The sequence below is a fragment of the Hirundo rustica genome, chromosome Z (genome assembly GCF_015227805.2).
Source record: "Hirundo rustica isolate bHirRus1 chromosome Z, bHirRus1.pri.v3, whole genome shotgun sequence".
Lineage (NCBI taxonomy): Eukaryota > Metazoa > Chordata > Aves > Passeriformes > Hirundinidae > Hirundo > Hirundo rustica.
In genome coordinates this window covers 86270142-86295556 of record NC_053488.1, presented here as the reverse complement: position 1 = coordinate 86295556, position 25415 = coordinate 86270142, and the positions used below count along the sequence as shown (strand labels likewise).

The window sequence follows — 25415 nt, the reverse complement described above, 5'->3', positions numbered from 1 at the left end:
TTCTTGCATGGTTGGAATGTTTCCTGCTAGACTGTTTTCTGTGCTGCACTCTGCTCCAGCACGTCTGGCAGTACCACAGGGGTAACATGGCCTCTGGTTTCCATTAGTCACTTTTTACTATTTTCACTATTCTTTTGCTATGTGAATAAGGAGCTTGTAATCAGGTGTTAACAGGCTGCTAGCTGGTTTATTGTTATTATTGATTTAAGGTGCTAAGACTTTCATATAATCATACACAATGAATAATATTAAGAGATTAGTTTAAAGCCATATAAGTCATTAAATGCAAAATAAAAAATTTCCAGAAATTTCCAGCATATTCTGGCACAGGTGTTCTGTGCTGGATTATTTTCCCTACAATGCAGCATCTGGCTTTTTAAAATCTGTGGTTTTAGTCCTGCTGTTCTTCCACACAGATTGGTGTTACGGGAAGGGCAACTCTGAGGCAGGAGATTCTGGATTTTATCCCTGATTCCACCTTCCTTTCCTTGTTAGGTGAAAGAAGAAGCTGAGCAAGACAAGTATGGCTTTGGGCTTCAGAGGGAAAGAGTTAGTGAATGAGTTGAGAAAAACAGAAAGAGTTTTACATGCAGAGAATGTAGTACAGTCAAACATTTATCTGTTAATTAACAAGACAAGACAGAAAACTAATGACTGATAAACTTTGTAACTAACACTAATAATAACTTGCTTTTTAAATCTGTATTCAACGTGCTGGTTAAAGGAAAAAATATTGCAATTGAGAGTAAGAGAACTTTTTAAAAATTATGAAAATATTTCCTTGGATATATTAGTAGGGAGCCGTGAGCAACACAATTGAAAAAAACAGAAAATGTTCTGGAAACAGTGAATATGCAGGGGAAATAACAAAAGTGAAATTTATTGCTTCTGAGGAAATGATCATCCAAGAAACTTCAATGGAGTTCACAGAACCACAACATGATTTGCGTTGGAAAGGACCTTAAAGCCCATCCAGTACCACCCCTGCCATGGACACCTTCCACTATCCCAAGTTGCTCCAAGCCCATCCAACCTGGCCTGGGACACTTCCAAGGATCCAGGGGCAGCCACAGCTTCCCTGGGCACCCTGTGTCGGGGCCTGCCCACCCTCACAGGGAAGAACTTAGTAATTTCTTTCTCAAACCGACTCTCGACTAATACAAAAACACACGCACTTGCACTGAAGCGATTTGCGTTTGGCTCAGTAGGTGGAACGCCGCCACGTAACTGCACTTAAGCTTATTGATGGACGTAGGTGCTGGTATATGTATGTATGTTCCCTGCTGCCCTCCTGCATGGCAGGCCAGGGCTCGTTCTGTGGATGAGCTGGACAGCAGAGGGGTGAGGGATGGTGAGGCCGAGGGACTGGCGAGTTGCCACGGGACGGACCCGCGACACCGCCGCCCCCTCAGCCGAGCATTTCGCTCCCTCAGTGGAGGCAGAGGGGTGAGGAGCGGTGAGGGATAGCGGCACCCGGGCTGGGGCGCGTCGCCGGGGCACGGACCCGCGGCTCTCCCTCAGGCGGGGCCGCGCCCTCAGGCGGGGCCGCGCCTCCCGCGCGCGCCCGCCGGAACCCCCGCAGCCGCTCCCGCCCTTTCCGCCGGCGGCGCGCGCGTGACGGCGCCTCCCAAGATGGCGGACAACCTGCCCGCAGAGTTCGATGTGGTGGTGGTGGGCACCGGTACGGGGCGGGACGGGCACGGGGGGCAGCGCCGGCCCTGGCACGGGCCGAAGCTCGGAGGGGCGGCGGGGGGACGCGCGTCCCCGGCTGAGGGGCGGCAGCGGCCTCTGGGGAAGGGCGGGCAGGGTGTGCGAGTGGCTGCTGAGGTGCCTGTGGGGACGTCTCCGTGACACTGGGGGGGACGTTCCCCTCAGCGTCCTGGGCACTCGCAGCCCGCTGTAGGGCCGGTGTTCACACTTAAATGGCCGGATTTGCTTAGAAATGGAGTTGTCACGGAGGGCCTTGTGGGGCTGGCCCTGAGAGGAATTTGTCAGGACTCTCGGCCCTGTGACCGGCCACAAACCTACCCCCACACCTGAGATCGGGGGCTCTTGGTACCTCGGGAAGCCTTGTCTGATTTACTCGGCCTCTCTTGCCAGCCCCTTTTCCCGAAATACCATCCAGGTTTGCTTTTGTGCAAGGAAAATAGCTCTGAAGAACTGAACTTCTACCTCGTTGCAGTGTATGTGCTATAGGCTGATAATATATTTTTTATTATATCCTGCAATACAAGTAGATTTAAATCTTCAAAGTCGTTTTTCTAATCTCTGCCCGCTTTATAAATAACGCAAAACTTTTTGAGTCTTTCTCATTAAAGCACATTTCAATGTCTGTGAATGATTGCATATACCAAGCACTTAATTCTAATCTTTCTGCACTTTTGGTATCCTGTACAGGTTCATCCTGTTCAGGTGAATAATGGTGCGGACCTGGAGTGTCTCACTGTAACTTACCTCTGTGTAACTACAAGAGAAATTTTTAAATAACCCTTCAGAACTAGGAGTCATGATGCTTGCGTATCAAAATAATTTTGAAGTATTGGAATAGATTTCTGTTTCTAGAACCCAGTGACAGTGACCTGGTTCAGACTGGTCTTGATTAGTCCCCCACTTTAAGTTCAGCATGGAGCTCTAGTCTTAAAATGCATCACTGTTTACAGGTCCCAGATTTACAGTAAGATTTGGTTTGGTTTGGTTTTGTAAGGAGCTCAGGGTGTTGTTTGGAGGACAAATGGGGAAGCACTTCTAAATGTTACTGTTTTCCATGTGAAACTTTTTTTGGAGTTCATTGATCTGTCAAATTACGTCCATGGGATTTAAGATTTCTAGCAATTTGGAATAGCATGAATGAGTTTCTTAAAGAAATTTCTGATTTCAGTGTTCAGCAGAAAAAAAGCAATCTCCCCCCCAATACATTGTATTTATAATTGTTTGAAAGATTTCTGATTTATAGCTGAAGTTTTTGAGTAAGTATAAAACTGTATTGCCCCTGTTGTTTTGACCAAAACTCTGCTAAAAATGGAAAATTTAGAGCAAATTGAGGAAATTAAGAGATACATTCTGTGTCTTAACCCTGTTCTGTGGAGTGGTATGTAGTAATGAATCTGACATTTTCACGTGTGCTCAGATTTGAGAACATGCATGTCAGATGTGTGAGAAGGTTGGTTAATAATGAGGAGATGAAGTATCAAGCTGTAAAGGTGAAATATTAAACATTGTGTAACTCCTGTGATTTTTGGGGATGATCCATTCCTTACCGCCATGAGGTAAATAGTGTCCATGCAGCCAATGCAGAAACTTAGAGGTTTATAAAAGTTATATTAATGTTAAGCTGTTTACTATTCTTGTCATAAAGGGAACAAGGACGACCTGTGGCAGAGAGAGCAGATCATGTGCAACCGTCAAACCCAATCTTCCCTGCTGTGGGGTGAGGTGTGATATTGGAGCTTTGATGCTGCAGTGGGGAAGTTCTCTGAGCTAAATTCTCTGGCATATTGCTGTGTTTGAGGGTGTTGATTTATATTCAAGGATGCCTTTTTGCCCACCTGTAGGGACTACTGCTATAACTAATTCCAAGATTCTCATAATTCTGCACTTTAGGAGTTGTTTTTTGTTTGCATTCCTTTTTACCAAGAACATGCATCAATGGTGATTAACACCAGTGACTGACTATGGGTTTTTTAATCTGTATTAAATTTCTCAGTTCTCAGGAAGATTGTTCAGAGTAGGATTTTCATCTGTCTTCCGTTTGGGAAGCGACTCCTGAGGGAATATTTTAGCCTAGTCTTCAATTCACTGGTTTCTGATGTTGTCACCGGTGCTGAGTGTACCTATGAATATCTAATTTGCATACCATAATAACTAGAATGTTTGTGTTTAATGGTATTTTTAATGCATAATAGTAATTGTTGTAATTTCTCTGTGTGTAGCCTTTCCCTGTTTTTATAACTTGTGCATCTACTAAATTTAGTAATTAGACTGAGTGGTAACATATGATTTGAATTTCTTTTTATTTCAGGCTCATTTAACTGTTTCCCTGTAGTAAGCTTATGTGCTTGCTTGTGCAAATGGAACCTGAACTAAATTTTAGTCATCAGTGCTTCGGTTAATGTCTAGGTTCAATTAATTCATCAATATTGCTATGGGAGAAGGAAATTCTCTTTTAGAAGAAATTCCTTTTCCTTAACTCAGACATTTTCTTGCATGAGCAAGTTTAGAGCAAGGTGGATGTGGGTGCAAAAATACTCATCCTGGTGGGTACAGCAGCTGAAGTTTCACTATTATCATGGAATTTGCATCCATAGTTCTAAAGAAAACTGGATTATCTCATTACATGAAACTGGTGAGCATATCTTGAGTTTTTTCATGGCCAACACAATATGAGAATTAAAGTTGTTAGGATGTTGTTTTGCTCTACTTCCTTTTTTGTTGCAGCCTTAAAGTCACTCTGCCCTCACTGTACACTCCAGTCTCTCATGTTCCTGCTTTCTCGCTTTTTGAACACAGTGCTGTGCTCGAGTTATCCATCAAGCAGGCAGGAGTGGATTTGTTAGATGATTCTTGGCCAAAGCAGATGATATCCCAGGATCATCAGTCCTCAGAGCAGGTCTGCTGTTTGAGAAGATCTCTTCTCTGTGAAGTGATTTTATTGGTCTAAAAGTGGAACTGCGGGTCAGTGGCAGACCTTTTGTCTTCAGGCAGTTGTAAAGTAAGAAAATTCATAAGGAAATCATTAAGCAGTGTTTGGTTTAGGGAAGAAACTCCTGGAAGTGCCAAGATTAGCAACTTGGGGGCTATGCAGAGTAGGATGGATACAGGTGCAGGTCATGTTTACCTTGGAATTTCTTCAGTGAGTTGGATTGTATTCAGGCTTGACTTCTTGTCTCTGATGCTCCCCAAGACCTGTGTTAACTGCTGGGAAAGTTGTAAAGGATATGGCTCTTTGAAAGGTGTTGTATTCACAAGTTTGTCTGCCAGTAATTCTAATTTTTTTTCTAAAAAGGAGTTATTCTTTATAAAAGCAGTCACAGTAAATATTCTAGTTCTATGCAATTTTCTTTCCATTCTGTTTTTCAGTGGTTATAAATAACACATGAAATGACTTTCAAGGTAGAAAGCAGGAATCCATTTTGAAATATTCTATAAAATAAAGAGTGATTTATGGTTTCATATGATTTTGGCTGAAAGCACCCGGGCTTTGCCAGGTCATCAAAGTCCTGTCAGGAGAATCTATTATTTATTGTTCGATATGCCGGGAGTGGTATAAGTACTTTATGTTTATCTTATGTAAGCATAGTGTGTTAGGAAAAATCACTTCCAGATACTAACACAATTTTTAAAATAGACCTTGCAAAACTAACCCAAACATTAGAGATGTGAATTTTAAAGTAAACACTGAAGATTGATATTTAAAAAAAAAAAAAAAAAAAAAAAAAAAAAAAAAAAAAAAAACACCTAATGGTTTTATTGTTGCAGGATATTTTTAGAATGTGACAAATATATTTTCTAATACATCTTTTGGGTTGATATTTTGGTTACATTATCTTATATAACTGCACAGTCTTCAGTTTATATCAGCAGCTGTTTAGAGTTGATGAAAGCTCTATGGAAAACCTGCTCAAGATGGATATTTTTTGACATCAGTAGTCATTGTGGACTAATACAGTGACACTGACTTGTAATGTTGATGTCTGGAAGAAGGAAATAGACCCACCTTTTTATAATCATTTGTAGATAAGTCACTGCCTGTCCATTTAAATGTCACACAAAATGAACACTGACTTACAGTCCTGTCCTGTGTTCTCTGTGTGTGTCCCCCTTCCATTTTTTCAGTATTCTCCACATGTAAATGTACCTTTATCTTCTTTACTGATTTTTTTTTTTTTTTTTTTAAGCTGACTGAAATGGAGGGGTTGAGTTCTGGCCTGGTTTCCAGTCTGGGTTTTGGGGTGTAGCAGAGGTGCTGTGGGCAGCTTAGGCTCCCACTGGTACCTCAGGCAGGTTTCTTTCCCAACCACTGTGTAATGTTCCTGGCTGCTCTGGTGGGAAAATTCATTGTTCTGTGAACTCTTTGTTGTCCTTCTCAGCCTGTTTGTGTTCTGCAGCTTTTCCAGATTATATTGCTGATCTTACAGAATCAGAGCCTGTAGGACTCCTGTGACTCTACTGTGAAAAATACAGAGTAGGTCATCTGCATATCAAGGTGAAAAACTCCTTTAGAAAAAGGCTTAGTAAGGTACTTTGAAATTCCAGTCTGAATGAGGAGCAGTGGAACACCAGGTTTGTGTGTCCCAGTAGCAAATGTGTTTCCACTGCCTGGAGAATGCCAGAGAGCTGCGGCTTCGGTCCTCCTGCAGGAGCTGCTCTCTGAGGGTCTGCCAGAGCACCCTGGAACTGCTAATGCAGGAGGAGAAACTCCCTAAATATCCTTTTGTGAAATGTTTAAAAATGTATTAGGAGCAAGGAGAGCAAGCTCTTTTCCCAGGGGGAAGGAGAAAAGGAAATGAAAGTATTAGAAGGCTCTAGTGAAAATAAAACTCAATGTGTGTCTTACTATACAGATCTTCTGATTCATGTGCTTTGCTTTATCTGTTGCTATTGCTCTAAACCAGAGGTTAGACTCAGAGCTGTAGTATGTGCTGGAGAACACTGTTCAGAGAGCGCCGCTTGGTGTGAGTATAATTCTTAGTAAGACGTTAAATTCTTACTTCAAGCCTAAGTGGGTTTTTTTTTCCTTTTCTAAATAAAACATTTACACCAACTGTGAGATTGAATGGTTTTCATTGCCAAGTTCCTCTGATGAGAGAGACACAGATAACTCTATGCAATTATAGTGTAGGAGAAGAAACCTTTTACTTGTGAGTTCTCTCTTGACCAGTAACATGTTCTTACTTTTCTTAGGGTTGGCATTTCTATGCCTACTCTGTAATGCAGAAGTATTTTCTGATACTGCTCTGCAATATGAGCAAATACTGAGTCAGTTTTAATAATCTTTAACTTAAAATACTATATACAAGAAGTATTTTAATTTGCAATTAAATTACGAAATGCTTTTAAAATTTCACATTACAAAACCAGGCCATAAATATTTTGTAGAGAGCTCCTCCAGAGTCAGCTGCTCTTCTTAGAAGTTCAGATGCAAACAAAATGTATTGCAGCTGGTCAGCTGCCTGACTCCAGAAGATTGTTTTGAAATTGTCTACGTTCCAACATTTTTATATATTTCACTTCAACATTTTATATTATGAAAAAGCCACTTGTGATTTATTTAGTAGATGAAGTGAAGCAAATTAAACATTTAAGCCTTTTCAAGATGGATCTTGTGTAATTCAGTAAAAACTTATCATCTGGATGACTGCAAAACAGTTTGCAGTGAACAGCTCGGGAACCAAGATGCTCCCACAAATAGGAAACTGTTTAGTGTAGAAATTGCTCGGGGCAGTGACTGCATCCTTTTCAAGGCACTGCAAGAGAGAGTGCAGCACTAGAGCAGCAAGTACAGCTGCTAAACAGGAAATATAATGTGTAAGCCTAAAATAAATTTTTGATCACACAGAGGTGAATTATACATTATTTTGTAAGACTTCAGTAATTAATGGGCTTTTAAAGTTGAAGAAAAAAGTTTTCCATTATAACAGTTAGCTCAAACTTTAGTTTTGTTGTATGGGAATTAAAAATAGAATTGGTTTTTGAATAACTAAATAATGTGTAGCTAATTCCTTTGTTTTTTGTTTTTTTAAAATTTCTAAAACACTATTCTTGAAAATGAGAGTATGGCTGATTTTGTTTCCTAGGGAAGCTCCAAAAATTCATGTAATTGAGATTATCTTGGTCAGAGGTTACTGGAAACAAACATATGGAGACTTCAAGGTCAGCTTGCAGCAGCCACCTCTTTGAGATTTATTGAGAGGAATCTGCCTGTTGTGTGTCCAGGAGGGCTGGGATGGAGGCAGTGCTCAGGCAGTGGCGGTGAGAGCGAGTGCTGCCAGAGGGGACTGAGCAGATAAACCTGACTGTTCATCCCAGGGCTGTCCTGAGCCCGTTGTTTGTGCTGCCTGCTGGGCACCTTCCTGTCTGCAGCTGCTTCTGAGGCAGCCCTGGAGTCTCTCCCAGCGCTCCTCAGGGCGTTGAAAGAAGCATTGGGTACAAAACTCAAGTTTCTTCTTCGTTCTGAAGTGGCCCTGCCATCATGTCCGTCTAGTTCAATTTGAGCTAATTATTCTTACAATTCAGTCTGCTTGCTACTTTGTTTCCAGTCCGAAGCAGGAGGACAAGTCTGCAGTCAGCATTGTCCCTACAGCAACGCTAGAAACGCTCCCACGTTGGTTCCCTTTGACTTTGCAGGGTGTTCCAGTAAGGCAGTGAATTCTTTGCCTGCTGGATGGGTGAGTGCCAAGTACCACGTATGGAATCCTACCTGGAAGAACTTGTTACCAATCCAGATATCACTAATGAGTAAAATCGCTAATTTTTTGCTTATATCTCTGTGCAGATGGAATGTCCTACCTCACTGAGATTTTAAATTAATGTTTTCTTGAGAGGCCAGAGGGGCTGATTTAATACTGCATCTGATAAATGAAGGATTAGTAAGTGGAGAAAGAGGGCAATGGCTTTAAGGAATGATAGTAAAGATTCCAACTGCTGCTAGGCAGTCTTCCTTCAGGAAGGAAAACTCTTTGTCCTTGTTTTTTCTGGTAAGAGAGATGAGGTGCAGAACAATTCAACATAATGCAAATGTTTCCCATGTAAGTGTTCTAAGGGGGGAATATGAAGGGGCCTGCAGGCAGAGGAAATGTTTGTGTTTCTTGATAACAAGCTCTGCTATTTCTGAATTTTTTCTGCCTCAAATACACAGAACTTCTGAATCAGCATGTTAAACTGATAGAAGAATTATATGAATTCCTAATTCTTCCTCATAAATCCTTTTTATGCTGCCAGATGTTTATGTATAACACACTGAATTCGAGATCTGTTGCTGCTTTCTTGTGGTTGGATCATGAAATTCCTCTTCAGGCTTCTTATTTCCAGTTAATACCATTGCAAATCTAAACCTTGGAGCCTTGAGAAAATGTTTTTTTGCAGTAGCATGTGAGGTGACGCTCTGTAGTGATGCTGAGTCCCCAGGCAGGTGCAAAGGAGAGCCACTTTATTGTAAAAACCAAGCCTTTTTAAGCAATATGGTCTTCATCAGTTACATACTTTTAAATCATAACAAACATAATTCAACCAACCACCATATTGCCCTATGTGAGCATATAATGGTTGTATAACTTGGTTTTCTGCCTCTAATTCCGCTGATTCACTTTCCCATAGTCCTTTTTTGCTTAGCCAAAGTAGCAGGCTTGAGCTAGGATTTTAGGAGGCCTTCCCTTTGTAAGGTTTTACCTGTATGCAACAGTAGCCCTTTGCAGATATTTCAGGGACAATAAATGGGAGCTGTCTTTCATAGTAACTAATACGTGTGCTAAATCAGTAGGAAATCATTGGTTAATATTAATTGTACTAGAGAACAATGATGATTCAGTAATTTGATTGCTGAGTTTGATAGTATAGTCTTAGAATTTTTTAACAATATTCTAAAAGGAGATGTAGATTCTTGTTTCAATTTTGGTGTTCTTGGAGATCTGTGTGACTGGATCCAAATCATTAGTCAACTGTCTCTTCACAGTCATTAAACATCAGAAGTGATACATGTCCTTAATCCTTTAAGCTGGCCAGACCAGCAGCTGACTGATCCCCAAGTGGGTTGAGTAGCAGGAAATGTTGTAATGATCTTTCATGAGGAAAACAGCCCAGAGATATCCAGGTTTATTTACTCATTAGGCAGTTTAGAATTCAGAGTGTGCCCTGCCTTGTAGTGAGCATCCAAACACATTTCAAAGTCTGAATATAATTCCTTTTAGGGCTTTTGAGAAATCAAAGTTCAGTACAGAAAACTGTTTCCAAGTAAGAACTTCCAAGTAAGTTTCTAAAAATACATATTTCTCTGTTACTAAATTACCTGAAGGGGACCTATTTTGCACAACTCTCTGAGCATCTTCTCGGAGACAGTTGAGTGTTCTGTGCTATCATTTCACAAACTAGCATTTCTCTAGCCGGGCTTTTCCAAGCTAGTATTTTCCTAGATAGAAAAGGGCAATGTATAACTACATTGTAATTGTGCAGAATCCTCTTTCTTGGAAAAAGCTTTTGTTTAGTAACCACCGTGCAGTACAGGTCACATGTAGGAGAAACTTGCATTTGACAAAGTTGCCTCTTTTCCCTGTGCCCTTGTTTCTGTTGGGAGAAGAGAATTCAGAAACTGGTGCCATGGGACAGTCTTTATTTATTTCTTGGATTTCCTGAGGTCTTGTCACCCAAGAACAAAGGATGTCCTGTTCCAGCAGGTTGTTGGGAGCCTCTCCAGAAGCTGGGATCTGCCAGCCTCACCTTGCAGCCATGTTACCAGTCTTACCACTGGGTATGTGGGGGGCCCACGGTGTCTTAGAAGCACAGGGTTGGTGAGGAGAATTGATGCCAGCTTTCAAAAGTGAGGAAGCTAATTCAGGGAACAATTTCATCCAAGGTTAATGGAAGAACAGACCTCCAACACAGTATCAATTGGATCAAGCTTAAAGCAATCAGTTATGCCCTGGTAGCTATAACTCGGCCCAGGTCAGCCAGGCAGTGCTGGTGATGTTTTACAACACTTTTCTCAGTGGCTTTTATCAATAAGGAAGTAGAAACAAGTTTCCCAATTCCATTTCTAGAGTAATACTCTCTGTGCCCCAATGAAGCAAAGAAAAGCTTTTTCAGGAGCTCCAAACAAAGAGTAGTTGTAGATTCTATTCCAGATAGTATATAGAGGGAGCAAAATAAACCATATATATAAACAGGGGGGGACAGCTGAGTGTGGAACTCTCACGTAATGACTCTCTGCAGCCAGGGTCTCACATCAGTCCTGAAGTATGTGCTGCACTTACGTTATTTTCTCCTTGTCTCCTTGGTCACAATGGTCTGCGTTTTGAGCTCTTGTTTCCAAAATTTCAACTTGGAAGACTTTTGGCCTTTCTAGGCTGTGAAGCAAACATCCAAGGAGCTACTGCATCTGTCCATCCCTCCTTCTGCCCCAGAGGTTAATTCTGAGTTAAACCCTCAGTTGCTGTGGAAGGTCAACAATACAAAACTATTTTCACTTTATCTGCTTTATCAAATCAGAAAAGTATTTATTTTTTTTTTAAATCTGTCAAAAAAGTAATCATTAAAACGGGAAAACATGCAGGGAAGTTGTAGCTGTTTTCCTGGAAAATTTGTCATGCCTGTCTTAAACTTTCTTCTTTGTATTGGTACAAACATTTGTACTTTTGGACATCACCATGGAACTCCTCTCCCAAAAACCAACAATTTATTTGATTTGGAAGGAGGTCAGGAGGGGCAGATGATGAGGGCAGAGGTTGCACTTCTTTATTTTGATGATTGTGTTGGCCTTTGCTGGTTTGAAGAGTTGGTGAAACTGTGGTCTGTTGTACCCAGCTCCCAGGGGATGTCTTCTAGACTGCAAGGTTTTATTTGTTAGTGAAGGCACTGTTCCATCTAAGGAGTAGACAGCACGGGCCTGGAAATCTGCTGGAGATGATGTTTGTCATGGAGTGAGCCTGAGCAGATTGTGCCCTTCCACAGCTGCTTTTCCCCCTTCCAGTTCTGTCTCTGCAGTTGCACCAGTGCAGCTGCTTCTGGTGCTGCTGGAAATTAGATCAGCCATACAGTCCTTTCACTTCCTTTAATCTCATTCCTTAATTGAATACATGGCCTAAGTGACTCCTAATACCATTCTCTAGAATTTTAATTGCTGTTCCTGAATTACTTGCTTAAACAGCCGACAGATCATTAAAAAAGAGATCTGAGACAACTTAGTGGCACAGAGCTTAGCTGGTGAGCTGTCCTGCTTTTCTGAACCTGCTCCAGAATCTAAGGCATTTAACTGGGCATGTGAAATCTGGGGAGTGGGAGCAGACATTACAGAACAGACCCATTTATTGAACTCCAGTGAGATCCTGTGCCTTTCCAACCATATATTGCTGGTGGAGGTATCACAGCCTTTTGGTGTGCTTTTTTGCTATATTTTTTTTTTTAATATAGTGAAAATATACTGATTTGGTAGAGTGTAACTGCTTAACATGGGATTTTGGTAGGGATACCACTCTAAGAACAGTCCCAGTCTTTTTGTTCAATTTGAAGTGAACAAAAATACACAAAAATGCCCTCAGGAAATACCTGTCTTCATTACCAAGGATGTGGTTACAGAGCACCCCACTAAGCTTTGGGTATCACTGTGCTGGCAATTACTCAATCTGGTTGTGATAGCAGAGCTTGGAGAGAAGATGCTGGTGCCAAGCTTTAACTCAGTACTGTTTGCAAATGATATGTGCCACGCAGTTACTAATAAAATAAAAGCAAAGTTGCATTTAAGAGGGTCAGCAAAATGTTAAAGAGCACAGAATAGTGTTCATTATTTTAGTAGCATGGGTCTGTTAAGAATTTCAGTGAGTCACATTGTAAAATTCGTTTTGTTTGAGTTGCCGGCTTCTGACCAAGTTCTGCCATTATTGCAATTTCTAATATATTGTGGCATGGTAAGTTCTAAAAACTGCATGTGTCATTTCAGGTTTGCCTGAGTCCATTATTGCAGCAGCGTGTGCCAGAAGTGGCCAGAGAGTTCTTCATGTGGATTCGTAAGTTACTCCAGTAATTTCCTTTTTTAAGAGCTAAGCTGACTGGAAGGGTTTCTGTGTCTCTGTGGGCTGCAGGACTCCTCTCTCTTCATCTGGCACCAAGTAATGTTATGTTTCTGTCTCTGCCTTATTTTGGGGGTGTTATTTCCTTCAATAGAGCAGGCAGTTTTTGGAAGCTAGCTCAGGGATTTGGAACATCAGTGCTGTGGTGAAAGATGCTGTGGTGGCTCCTTTTTTGCTACAGACAGGAATGGCTACAGGCTTAGTGCCCTTGATTCTCATTCCTGACAGTAATTATCCTATTCCCTTCAGTGAGAATGACTTCTGTTATTTCAGGTTTTTGTTTTCATTTGCTGTCAAAGTCTGTAGTAGTATTGGCCACTGGAACTTTGATTTCTATTATCCATGCCTGTTTTTAGCTATGTTGAATATCACCTTTTAACAAGGAAGTTGCTTCCTTCATTAATGATCAGAATTATGAATTCAAATTTTTCTCAATGTATAAAGAAATGAGATCTGGGGTTACTGAAATAGCTATGTTAGATGTGCTACTCTGATTAATCTGTTGTTCCCTACAAAGGTCCAAGTTAAGTCAAGGACCAGGTATTGCAAAAGTGTATGCATAAAGTCTTTGTTTATAGTTTACTTGCTCTCATTACCTTGTGTACCTTATTTTATTACTTTTAATCTCCAGCCATGTTTGCATTTATCATAATATACTGCATAGGTGATTATGGGAGATAGTTTAGAAGTGGCCTATTATAAAATACTGAGTTCTGAGTTTGATTTATAAACACTGTCCAAGCATTGCCATCAGCAGTAGCTAATCTTATTCAAAATAGTCATTTCACTGCAGTGTTGCCATAAATTGCTGTAGACTGATTTTAAACTGAAGTTAGCTTCTGCCAACTAGTAATTGAAGGAGCTCTATTTCTCTGTGCCAGCTATCTGTCTCAATAAACGTAAAATCTGTGGTTCTTCTCAGAGAGCTACATTTACTGTAGATATTAATGAGCTGTTGACATGTGAAATTTCAAGGATATTTTTTAAATGATTTAGAAAAGTAATTTGCAATTTAAAATGTGGAGATTGGCACTTAGTTTAAATTTCAAGCTTCTGGAGAAAGGTAGATCAAGACTAAAAGTGGATTACTTGAAGTGAACATGCTTCCTGTACTAATTGTGCATATAAAAAGGACTTTTTCCTAACCACTTGCTCAAGTTTCTGCTTTTGGTCCTTTGTTTATTTGCCTATTTTAATTCTGTATCTGTAGTTACGCACCAGTTTGGGTTCTGAGGGTGGGTCAGTTAGAGTTGAGGCATGTTTAGCTACATTTTGTATTTTGTATTTGATATTCAACGTCTGGAATACAGCGCTTGTAGGCTGCAGTTGTATTATCTACATCCTTCCTCATTGGCTTATTTATCTTTACACATAGAATTTAATTCAAAGGCAAAGGACGGTCAAGATGGAGAATTTTAACTTCTCTTTTGTGAGAACTAGGGCAAACTGGGCATGTCTTGCTCCTTGACACCTGTTACCTTTCTTATGTTTTGACTGTACTTTGCCTGTAGAGCATTTGAGTGTTCCTTGTGCCCAAAATTCTTTTATTTGAGCAGCCAGAAGGCCTTTTTCCTGCTGGGCCTCATTCCTGCATCTCCCCAGTCCAAGACCCCTGCTTTGGTAGTTTGTTCCACTTCCTCCTAGACAATTAGTCTCACTTTTTTTTTTTTTTTCAGAACTTGTAAAATATATGTTGTAATAGACTTTGTGTCTTCATGCAGTGTCACAGTGTCCAGTTCGCACTGACCAGCGCAGCCACAGGCTAGCTCAGTGTGTCTCACTGCGGCAGTGTGGTAAGGTCGGGGTGGGTGGCAGGCAGAGCGAGCCTCCTCCTCCCTGTGGGAACTTGGATCCCACCACCAGCGATGGGCACGTAGATGGAGCAAGCAACCGCGGCGGCTGAATGAAAGGCGGACTCCTCTGAGCAGGGTATAATGGTGTTTGTTGCAGGGAGAGGGGCATGTTCCTCGGCACTCTCTGTCTCCCTGCCCAAAAGAGCCCAGATCAAAGCTTGACAACCACTTATAACCAGGGGAGGGCTGACAACGGGTCAGGCAACCAGGGAACACGGGGGTGTAACAGGGGTGTCAACTTCTGAACCATTAACAAATCACAGGAGGGCAGGAGGGGATTCCCCGGGCACCAGCCTATCACTCGACACCTCTCCTGGATCTTTCCAGAATCCAGGGAAGGGTCTTGAAGTGACAGACAGGGCGACCACGAGGAGGGGGATTGACAGCGACAGGTGCAGGGAAGGAATGAATGACAGAAAAGGTCTGGTTATACAGTGGACTAAATAACCTAACTCATAAGGGGAAAACCAATACAGAACACAGGGGTATACAGTGGACTCAACCATTATAAAAATAACTTTAAAATCTTACAAAAATAACTTAATAACTTAATAAAACAACTCTCACACCACCACAATGCAGCCCTCTTTTGGATCTTTAACTGCTGTGAAGTGAGGGAGCTGTGGGAGTACGGCAGCCAGAGAGCAAAACGTGTGCTTCTAGAAGCAGATCAATTTCTTGCAAAAAAAGAAATTATTTAATTTCAATAAGGAAAACTAGGCAAAAAGTTGTTAATTGTGCTATATTTTTAGCTTTTTTGAAAAAGTCCTTTTCCTGTTTATTTTGGTTTAGGATACAATCTCACAGCAAAGGTATTAGAGAGTAAAACATGGTCTCAGCTGGGTCCCTTCGGTCATGTTGATATCCCAGGATCTAATGTGATGTAGCACAAATGACTGCCACCATCACCCACCCTTTTGTTTGGCTGAAGGATCTCAGGAGCTGTTTGGGTTAAACCCCTCCCCCTGAAAGCCAGACAGCTCCTAAACGCCGTCACTGGGCCAGAATGGGAATCTTGAATTTGCCTGTGTACTAATAGGTAGCAAAAGAAGCTTTACGGGTTTGAGACATAAGTCATTTTGTGTTCAGATCCTTAAAATTGATGTGGCAGTAACTTCCTGTGCAAAAGACAGCTGCCCTGATGGGTCAGGACTTCTTTCTGGAAGATCAGATGCAGGACAGACACATTGAGGTGGCTCTTGGGGGAAATGGTGAGGCATCAGCAGCTTCTGTCCAGCCAGCCACAGCTTTGAGTGTCACTGTGGGGGCTGTGCCACGGCCCTGGGAAGGGCAACTCCCGAACCTTCACTGGCCACCAAATGCTTTTGCTGCTCGTACGTTTTCATTGTGTGTGTCCGGTTGTGTCCCCGCTCCGGGTGGGAGCTGACCCCCACCTAGCTCGGGTCAACACAGACACAAAGTTTCCAGTTTGTTTTGGCTTCTCTGCGTAGCAGCTGGACCGAAAGGTGACAGTCAACAGCAGCAGAAGAGAAAAGGCTGGCTCTCAGCTTAGCAGGTTAAAGGATGTTTATTAGCAGAGATCTCCAAGCTCCGAGGCGAGCGGCTGAGAGCTTCCAGGCTGAGAACCCAGCGGCTGAGAGCTTCCAGGCTGAGAACCCAGCGGCTGAGAGCTTCCAGGCTGAGAACCCAGTGGCTGAGAGAGCCTCTTCCTCCCTCCTACCCCCTATAAGCGGGGGAGGGTCCCAGGGAGGATACAACAAGACAACAAATCAGGGGATTCAGGGGGTAACAAGGTGTGCCCACCCCCAAGATTCAGACCACTAAAATCCAGAGCCAAAGGAATTTCCCCCAGGCTACCTATCACCTGAAGCCCTCTGCCGGAGGTTTCACAATCCGGGAGGGACCCCGGGAGTGACAGACAAGCTGCCCCAGAGAGGGGGGTTGGGGCAGAGGGGATGTTACATGTCATGTGAGGTATGGGATGATCGACACAAAACACCTTATTATACAGACAACACAACAGGGATACAGAATTGGGGATATAGTGAAACGAACCATAACATAAACTTCTTACAAAAATCTAATAAAACTGTTCTGCACCACCACAATTGTGAATCTCCTGCTTTCAGAAGTGTCCGGTTTCTCAAATTGCAGTCCATCTGCAGAAGGGCACATTAGATATTTTCTTGGTTGAAATTCAGGTTGTTCATTAGTCAGAAACAATTTGTGATTTCAGTGTTCTGGATTGGAATTTGCCAGTTATTTCGAAAATGGTCTTGGTAACTGAAGAAAAAAGTGGCAAGCTAACATAGGAGAAGAGAGAAGATGTTGAAGAGGTAAAATTGTACTTAAGGTGCATTTCCAAAAGTTTGCAAAACTTTTTTCTGCTGTTAGCTCTGAACTGCAGATTAGGGATTTAAAAAACGTGAAGGAAAAGGAGCAGTGTTGTCACTCAGGTGAATGCCAGGTAACACAGGATAAGTCTGAGCAAATATAATTTAGGAAATAATCTATGGTAGTGAAGGAAAACATCTGTGCTCTAGCTTGGTAGAAAAAGTATTTTCTACCTCTGCTGTTACACCTTCAAAATGCTTCCTGTTCTTAGTTAGGGAGTAATTGGATTATAACCCTAAAAAAGGGAGAGAATATCCATCTTTGTAGTCTGCTATTGTAGCAAGAGAAGAGGGGAGCTTAGGCCTTGAGATTTTGGAACAATATTTTAGCTTTAATTAGGCTTTGATCTTGACCATTACTTAAAGGAATTCCTGAGTTCATCTTCAGGGCAATTATAACAAAAATATTTGGTTACAAAGGAGTCCTAGTTGTAAAACCATTAGTCAGCTCTTCTCAGAATTTCTCTTCAGGACTTGCTATAAACTTTGCTCATTATGTCAGTAATCATGTCTGCTCTGTCTTCCTTCTGTAGTGTTTACAGATGAGAAAATTAGGCAATCCTGATTCATCATGTAGTGCAGGGAAACTAATTAAAATTCCAGGATAAAAAAAATCTGGAATTTGCTACTTGAGAAGAAGATGAGTATTTGAGGTGGCATTGCTCAGCTTGGGAAGGGTGCTGAGACACCAGAGGAAAGAAGGGGCAGCTGTGGTTCATTTTTCTTTGGAAAAGGGCTGTGCCACCTCCTCAGAATGGATGGAGCTCCATATCAGGGTCATGCAGTGCTTTGTTCAACACACTGGGTTACCTCAACACTGGGTAAAACAAATAATTTCAAAGGAAAACCAAGCTGATAAACAGGGAATGTTCACATGAAAGATGTCTGACAGCTCACAAATAAACTTTTGTAACTTTCTGTGAAAATAATGTTAATTTATCTTGCTAAAGTTCTAACTTTAGATAGTCTAAATATGCATGACTTAATATTGGTGTAGATTCAAAAAACCCACTCCTAGTTTTAGGCAGGTGTTTTCTGGGATTTGTGTATCATGGCATTGCTTGCTCCAATGTCTATATATTATATTCCATATCCGAGAAACTTAAAACCAGAGCAGCACATTTCCTTAAAAATAAATCTTCATGGCCATGGATTTTGGAAATCCCAGAAATAGCAGATAATACATGGATATTGAAGTTTTTATTTTGTAGAATCTGAAGAAACATGAAAAAATTACCTGCACCGTTATCAGCTTAAACAAACCTGGAAGTTATCATCCCATGCAAATGTCAGTATCTCTTTGAAATCTCACAGAATTGGGCTTTTCATAGATTTAATCCTCACTGCTTTGTGTTCTATATCATACAAAACAGCAGTAAGTTCTGGAGCTCACCATGTCAGTCACATGAAGAAAGTATGAACTCCTATTACAGAGGATTGGAATTCCTGCTTGTAAACCATCTGCAGATAGAGCTGTGCTCCTCAGTCACCACATTGCAGGGTGTGGGCCCAGTCCCCCCAGTTCAGGGCCTGGAACACCACAATCTGTTCTTGGAGCCGCCTTTTTTCCGTGAATGATGGATTTTGTTGTGTTTGCAAAAGATGTCCTATTTGTGTTCTTCACTATTGCCTTGCAAGGGCTGAAAGACTTTTTTAGGTCAGTTTGTAGTCAGGAGCAATTAGGCATTGCTCAGCAGACATCTGTCCTTCATATGCTAAGTAAGCACCGTGGTCCAGGGCAGCAGCCTCTGGTGCTGGAGCAGGGCTGACACTCTTAATGAAGTCTTTGTCAGTGCATATAAGCCCTGTCAAAAGCATCCCATCGTAAATCTAGTCAGGAGAATCTAACCTGAATTTAGCTTTTCACTGTTATCCCACTGATCTCTACAATTTAAAACTGGAGGAGGTTATGATGAGATTGATTTAACAGCCTTCACATTATTCGTTAAAATGCAAACCCTATCTTCCTCCCTACTTTTTTTTCTTTCCCCCCCCCCCCTCCTTTTTTTTTTTTTTAGTGTGTGCAATAACATTAGCTATCTGTTCAGGAGGGTATTTTTGATACCTCTGAGGCTTTTGAAGTGCCAGTACACATTGCCAGAAAACAGAATTAAATCCTGAAATAACTCTTTATTTTGCAAGAGCTGGTGACTTTCTGAAATGTAATAGCTCTATTATTTTTCTTTGCAGAGTTGTTAATTACTTAAGATGTGCTATGCATGACAACAAAAGCCAACTAATCCAGCAGATGTGAAGAGAAGTATTTGTAGAGAAATTTTAAAAAGAGCAGAGACTTTCTTTGGTTAACAGCAGAACTGTTAATTTTTTGTGATTTAAAAGCAGTAAATAATCTTTTTCAAGCAAGAAGGTGGAAAATAGAAACTGGGAAGTGCTCAGGGAGGGATGATCACTTTGAACAAATCAGTTCCTTTGGCTCCACCTGCAGTACATGCAGTTCAGTAAGTGTTTTTCCAGAGCATCTACACAGTTTGTAATAGACATAATATGTTGTGTAAGCAGTAGATAAACAACAAACTGCACTTTGCTGTATTTGGCATAATGGATAAGAGAGCCAGTCTTAGCCAAAAAGCCTTATTTTCTTCACACCATCCCATGTGTTGTTCTCAGCATTATCCATATCCCCTCCAAATAATTAGTTTTGGACTGTAGTGTGTTTGGTCAGAGGTGCATACAAGGAGGAAAATGGAAATTTTGCACTTGATTTAGAGTGGCAGATACTAATTTTTATCTCTTCTGCATCTGAAAAATCTTGCCTTGTGAAAGTTTTGAAGGTATGAGACTTGGTTGTTTTTTCTTTAAATCTGGGAAAGCTGTTTTACCTGTCCAGTAAGTTTTCCTTTTGTTTTTTTTTCTTTGCAGGAGAAATTACTATGGTGGAAACTGGGCCAGCTTTAGTTTTTCAGGACTATTGTCCTGGATTAAAGAAAATCAGGTAAAAATTACCCAAATTGCTTCTTTAGGCCTCCTTAACATTGAATCTCTTGTTTGCCTGATTTATCACAAGACAAATTACCTCCCTGCTTTTGCTCTCTGGTAATTTGACAGATCAAAGAGGTTTGTAGTTCCCCGCTTTACTGGTTGAGCCTCACCCATCTGGCCTGGCAGTCTGAGGCTCTGATGTGCCTGCCTTGTGAATCTGATTGGGACCAGCTTGGTGCTCAGCCACACTTCTGGGTTCTTGAGCTTAAAGAGAAGCAACTACACCATTGTTTCAGTTCCTTTATGATAATCTGATCTTTTCCGTTTCCTCTTTGATTATTTTCCACTCTGATGTTTCAGCCCTTTTGTTTTTCTCGTTTGTTTTCAGCTGATTCTTCTTGAGGGTGAGAAAAGTAGATGCTGGATCCTTCCATTGAAATGTCCTGTAACCAGGACAAAAAGACGAATGCTGATAGTGTATTTTTCAATGACCAAAGTTTATCTGATTCATGGCAGCCCACTAGAAATCTTCCAGGGAGGGTATTTATTCAGGAGATGGAGCACTTGGGCCAGACTAGCAAATGGCTGCTCTGTTATTTATGGAAATGCTCGGAGCCTGTTGGGCCGTAGAAGATGGAAGTTTCTCAGCTCAGTCTCATGCCTGTTCTTTACACTGCGCTGCTTCCTGGCATAATCAGGGCACTTGCTCAGTGCCAGAGCTTCATATTCTGTGAGTTCTGTTGTATGATTTAGAGATTCCTGCTTGCATAGATGAATACAATCCCCCAGATCACCAGGTTTTCCCTTATGGTCTCCATTCAAAGAGTTTTGTCACAGAATCTGGAACTACCCTGGTTGTGGCAAGCTTGTCTTCTAGAAGATTGTATTCCAAGTTACATTCAGCTCTCTACTAAAGCCTGTATTTTATTTAACATTGTATTTCAGATTACTGGTGCCAATGCTGTAGTACAAATGTTGGCATTGTGTAATAAAGTAACCAGCTCTAACTTTTAACTCAAAAAATATAAATAGAAAACAACACTGGGATAATTAAGAGGATATATTTTCTTATATTATTAGATGGTGCATATTATTTGTTTCTACAGAGATTTATAGTTAAAGAACAGCTTGCACAGTACAATATGTAATTTTATACTTGTTCTTTTAAGCAAAAGACAGATCTCAGTGATGAATGTGAAGACTGGAGAAAACTGATCCTTGAGGATGAAGAAGCAATTCTTCTTAGCAGCAAGGATAAAACTATTCAACATGTAGAAGATTTCTGTCTTGGCGAGTAAGTAGAAATGTAGAAATTCATGAGCAATTTTGGTGCCGGGGGGTAAATGATGTTATTGTGCTTTTGGCTTTAAGGGTTTCACCATGCTGCCATGTTGCACATTGTCTCAAAAAGTAACCCTGGCCTCTGAAATGTTCTTCGTGTCCTTGTGCTTTGTTGAAATCACTTCACTGAAACAATCTGATACTTCCTAAATGACCTCTCTGGGTGCAGTGTAATTTGTTGGCCGACTTTGTGAGTCTGTGATTTACTCTTGAGTAGAAAACAGAGGGTTGTGTTTAGATATTAGTAGCAGTAGGCAGTTGTGCACTGCCATCAGTTAAATTTTTCCATTATTAATTTGCCTGAAAACTGCTGTTCTCATGGTCAAAAATTAAACCCCTAAATACATGTAAAATGAACCACAAACAAAAGAACAAGAACACAAATAGGCAGCAGTATTGTAACTATTAAATACTTCCTTGTGCTAAAATGATAAAGCAATATTTGCCCTTTGTCCTTTTTATATGCAACGAATTTAACTTACTGAAGTTAAAGACGCTGAATATAAATTTAACTAACTGAACTGTGTATTTATTTATTATTTGTTATTTTTATCTTCTGGATTTTGCACTGAACACTCTCCAGAATTCCTGAAAGAAAATTCTTTGAGATAGTTATGGAAGTTTAACATTGAACTCCTTAGAAAATACCATGGGTAGCTAAATGAAATGCTGACAAATACTTGTAGAGAAATACATATTTCTTTCTGTAAACATCATAAGTAGGGGGGAAAAGCTGTGAATTACATAAATACAGTCTGAAGGTCACAGAATGAGACTCTTCCAAGGTTCAGTGTTGCACAGTAACGGTGCTTGATTGGATTGCAGATAAAATGTAATGCTTATTTTAAAGCACTAGCACTTGGATATTGTAATTGTCATCCTGTTATAATAAATATTGTTCAGAACCAAGATTAAATCTGGTGGAAAGGTTTCATAGTCTTTTAACTTTGTATATAATTTTTGACTAATAACTGGCTCCCAAGTGAGCCCCCTAGCACCGAGATTTCACACTTAGAAGTGAGATTATATTCAGGTAAAATTATGCTTTTAAGCATTCAACTTAGCTCAGGACGGTGCTGTCTTGGTCATCACCAAAAAAACCCCAATCCACCCAAGAAGCAAGGATAAGATTAATAAATCTGGTAAAGAGGAAGTTCTCTAAAAGAACTTGAAACTTTTTGAGTCAGTTACTGTGTTTTTGACAATTTACATGTTCTGCCTAGGTTCTGTTGTTTTTGCTTAACTTTTGTAACTCCTATGAAGTAACCATTAAACATTTATTTTGAAAGAATAAACAGCTGGGTAGCAGTATAATATACACAGTGCAAATCTGAAATGAATGGCCTTAGAACAAAGTGCATCCATCAAAGGGAAAGAATACTGTGTCTACAACAAGCTGGATTGAAAAAAGGCAAATGGCTGAAAAATAAATAGTGAACACCTGTGCTGAATAAATTAACCAGCTGGTTGGCAATTTTTCATTTGACCTATCTGAAGGGGTTGCTGTTACAAGGCATTAATAAGACACATTCATTTTAAGATATTCCTTTGTTAGTACCATTAATTGATGAATGGTGGAAGATAATATTCTAAATTTACACAACAATTTGTCTGCAGATGTATTATTTTTTTCTGAATTAGGAGAAGAATTGTCTGTACAGAAGTTCAATTTGAGTCATTTTTATAGACAGTTCTTACATTATTCAGGAATGTTTGGTCCTGTAGGAAGGATGTCATGAATTTAGATTATATACAGTTTTTAGGCTCTCATTATAAAAAGTGTGGAGCTGCAAATCATGGAGATTTACCTATTCTTTAATAGGAAGTGAATAGAGATTTAATATATGTAAATATTTTTTGTTATACTGCTTTTCAGAGTGACACAGAAAAATACAGTGGATTATGAATCCAAATTTATTTTGATTTAAAAAAGTAATAATCAAGTATGTTTAAAATGAGATGAACTGTTCACTGAGATTGGGAGAAGGTAGAAAGAAAGCCTTATTTTGAAATTTTGTGTTCTAATGGTTTCAGACAAGTTAAATAAATGTTTCATTCTTAGTTACTGAATTACTGGCAAGAGCTTTTGCAGTTTTCACAAACACCTTGTTCCGAAATCCTAAAAAATGCCCCAAAATCCAAATAGAACCCAAAATTTAATTGACTTTAATTTTTATTTGTAGCAGAGATTATTAAAAAAAAAAAAATTTTTGACAAAATACTTATCTTTCTTTGATATTTTATAGTTACCTAATGCTGTGGCAATCTGAAGACATAATTAATGTACAGAAACAGCCTTCTCTCATTAGTGCTTCCTTGTAGCAGTTCCTATATTTCCCAGGGCAATGTTTTTTACCCCAGTCATGAGTTAAGTGCTTACTGGTGACTGTGCCCAGGCTGGGAGATGACTTCCAACCTTTCATGAGTCCACATGAGCTCCATGAGTTCATAAATGAGGAGCAATTTTTAAAGGATACTGGGGTTTTTTTTCCTTTTTGAGCAGAGATCCTGCCCCTGCTTCCATCTGTAAGGCTGCAGGTGTGTGAGTGAGCATTTTGGTACCAATGCTGAGTAATTCCCTGCTGTTCTGGGAATTTTAACCATCCTGTTAATACTGTGTTTGCAGGTCACCTTTAAAATCATAGTTCATTAGTTTTCAGACAAGATTAAATTGTTTATTCAGTGCATTAATGGCTTGTGGTATAAAGATAAAAAGATAGTTTGGAATTATTGCTGAACTCCTTTCACTTACAATGACACTGATTTGATTCATCTCAGCTGGTAGTGTAAACTAAACTGAGTTCAAAAGTCCTGCTTTCTAAGGGAGGTGTCACTGAAGTTTAACATAAAACAAGTAGATGAGATTAAAAGTGAAGGGCTGCTTTATAAGGGGAATTTTAAAGAAATGTTGTGGAAAGGAAATGAACTGTGCAGATTAAATGTTGTATGTGAATGACCCTCCTGTGACTGACTGCCTTCATCTCCTGTGCATGGATTTGCAGCACTTGCATACCAACATTGCTGCTTGAACAACTAATTAGTATGCAAGGGCAGAGTTGAAAAAGGAATTTGGAAGTTTTACTTAAGCTTTGGGTCAAAGTGGTCTGGTTCTCCATGGCCCTGCTGGGATCATGGCTGCACAGGAGCTCAGTTGTGTAAAGCTTGTCTGTTTTCTTCAGGACAATATCTCAGCTTAATGACCTTAACACATACTTGCATTTCAATTTCATGGTTTTTAATCCATAAGGAACACCTAATCAAGTTACTGTTTTTATTTCAAAATGCTCCCTTTCTGTTGTTTTTGTAGCTGTGTCTTGTTTCACCATGAGGGCTTTGATCTTCATTTTGAGATCCTTCTGTCTTTTGAGTTTATGTAAAGTAAAAATTCAAATTTTGGTTGGCATTTTTTTCTCCTCAGTAAAAATTGTCCTCTTGAATTACAGCTTTGCAGCCAAAGAGCCAGACTTTGTTAGTGGGTGGAACACCCAAATGGGCCAGGATAAAGAAATTCTAATGCTTTTCCTAGAAATGCTTGAGGTTTCTGTTCTGGCACCGACTCAAAACTTCAAACAAGTTTTTAAGACTCTTCAAAAAGACTTTCCCCCCCTCTTTTTCCCCTCTGTGTTTTTAATCAGTCAGGATTCAGCTGAAGGTGTTGAGGAAGCTGGTGCACTGCCAAAGCTGCCCATGTTTGGAGCCCCTGCTGCCCAGGGGGTTTCCCCAGGGTCAGAGGAAAGTCCAGCAGCAGAGCGGGTTTCTCCAGAGCCGGAGATAGAGAAACCAGCAGTGGAGAGCCCCGGAGAGGAGCCACAGACCCCGGAGCCAGAGCAGGCACCAGATGCTGAGCCAGCCAGGGCAGCTCCAGGGGCTGGGGCGGGAACAGCCCCTGACAGTGGAGCTGCTCCCAGCGTGGATTCAGGCGAGTCCGCTCCGGAACCGGCAAAGACGGAAGCTGCAACCTCCCAAAATGATGCCCAAGAACCAAAGAAAATCACCTATTCCCAAATTGTTAGAGAAGGCAGAAGGTTTAATATTGATTTAGTTTCTAAGGTAGGAGCTGAATTACTCTTTTTGTGTAAGTACATTTACTTTACTTAAAATGCTGACGTTTGTTTTAAAACCCTTCACGTTTAGGCAGCACCTTTGAGGCAGAA

At 40.6% G+C, this 25415-nt stretch overlaps 1 protein-coding gene across 1 annotated transcript in view; it reads left to right on the top strand.

The window, feature by feature from the left end:
* The first annotated feature begins 1596 nt into the window (after positions 1 to 1596).
* LOC120765675 (rab proteins geranylgeranyltransferase component A 1-like) overlaps positions 1597 to 25415 on the top strand; it is a 56170-nt gene continuing 32351 nt past the window's right edge. Inside the window, exons 1-5 of the mRNA XM_040090763.1 lie at positions 1597 to 1681; positions 12644 to 12710; positions 19861 to 19933; positions 21090 to 21214; positions 24897 to 25311. Of these exons, the coding sequence (XP_039946697.1) occupies positions 1633 to 1681; positions 12644 to 12710; positions 19861 to 19933; positions 21090 to 21214; positions 24897 to 25311 (729 nt within the window). The 5' untranslated portion in view covers positions 1597 to 1632. The remainder of the gene's footprint in view (positions 1682 to 12643; positions 12711 to 19860; positions 19934 to 21089; positions 21215 to 24896; positions 25312 to 25415) is intronic.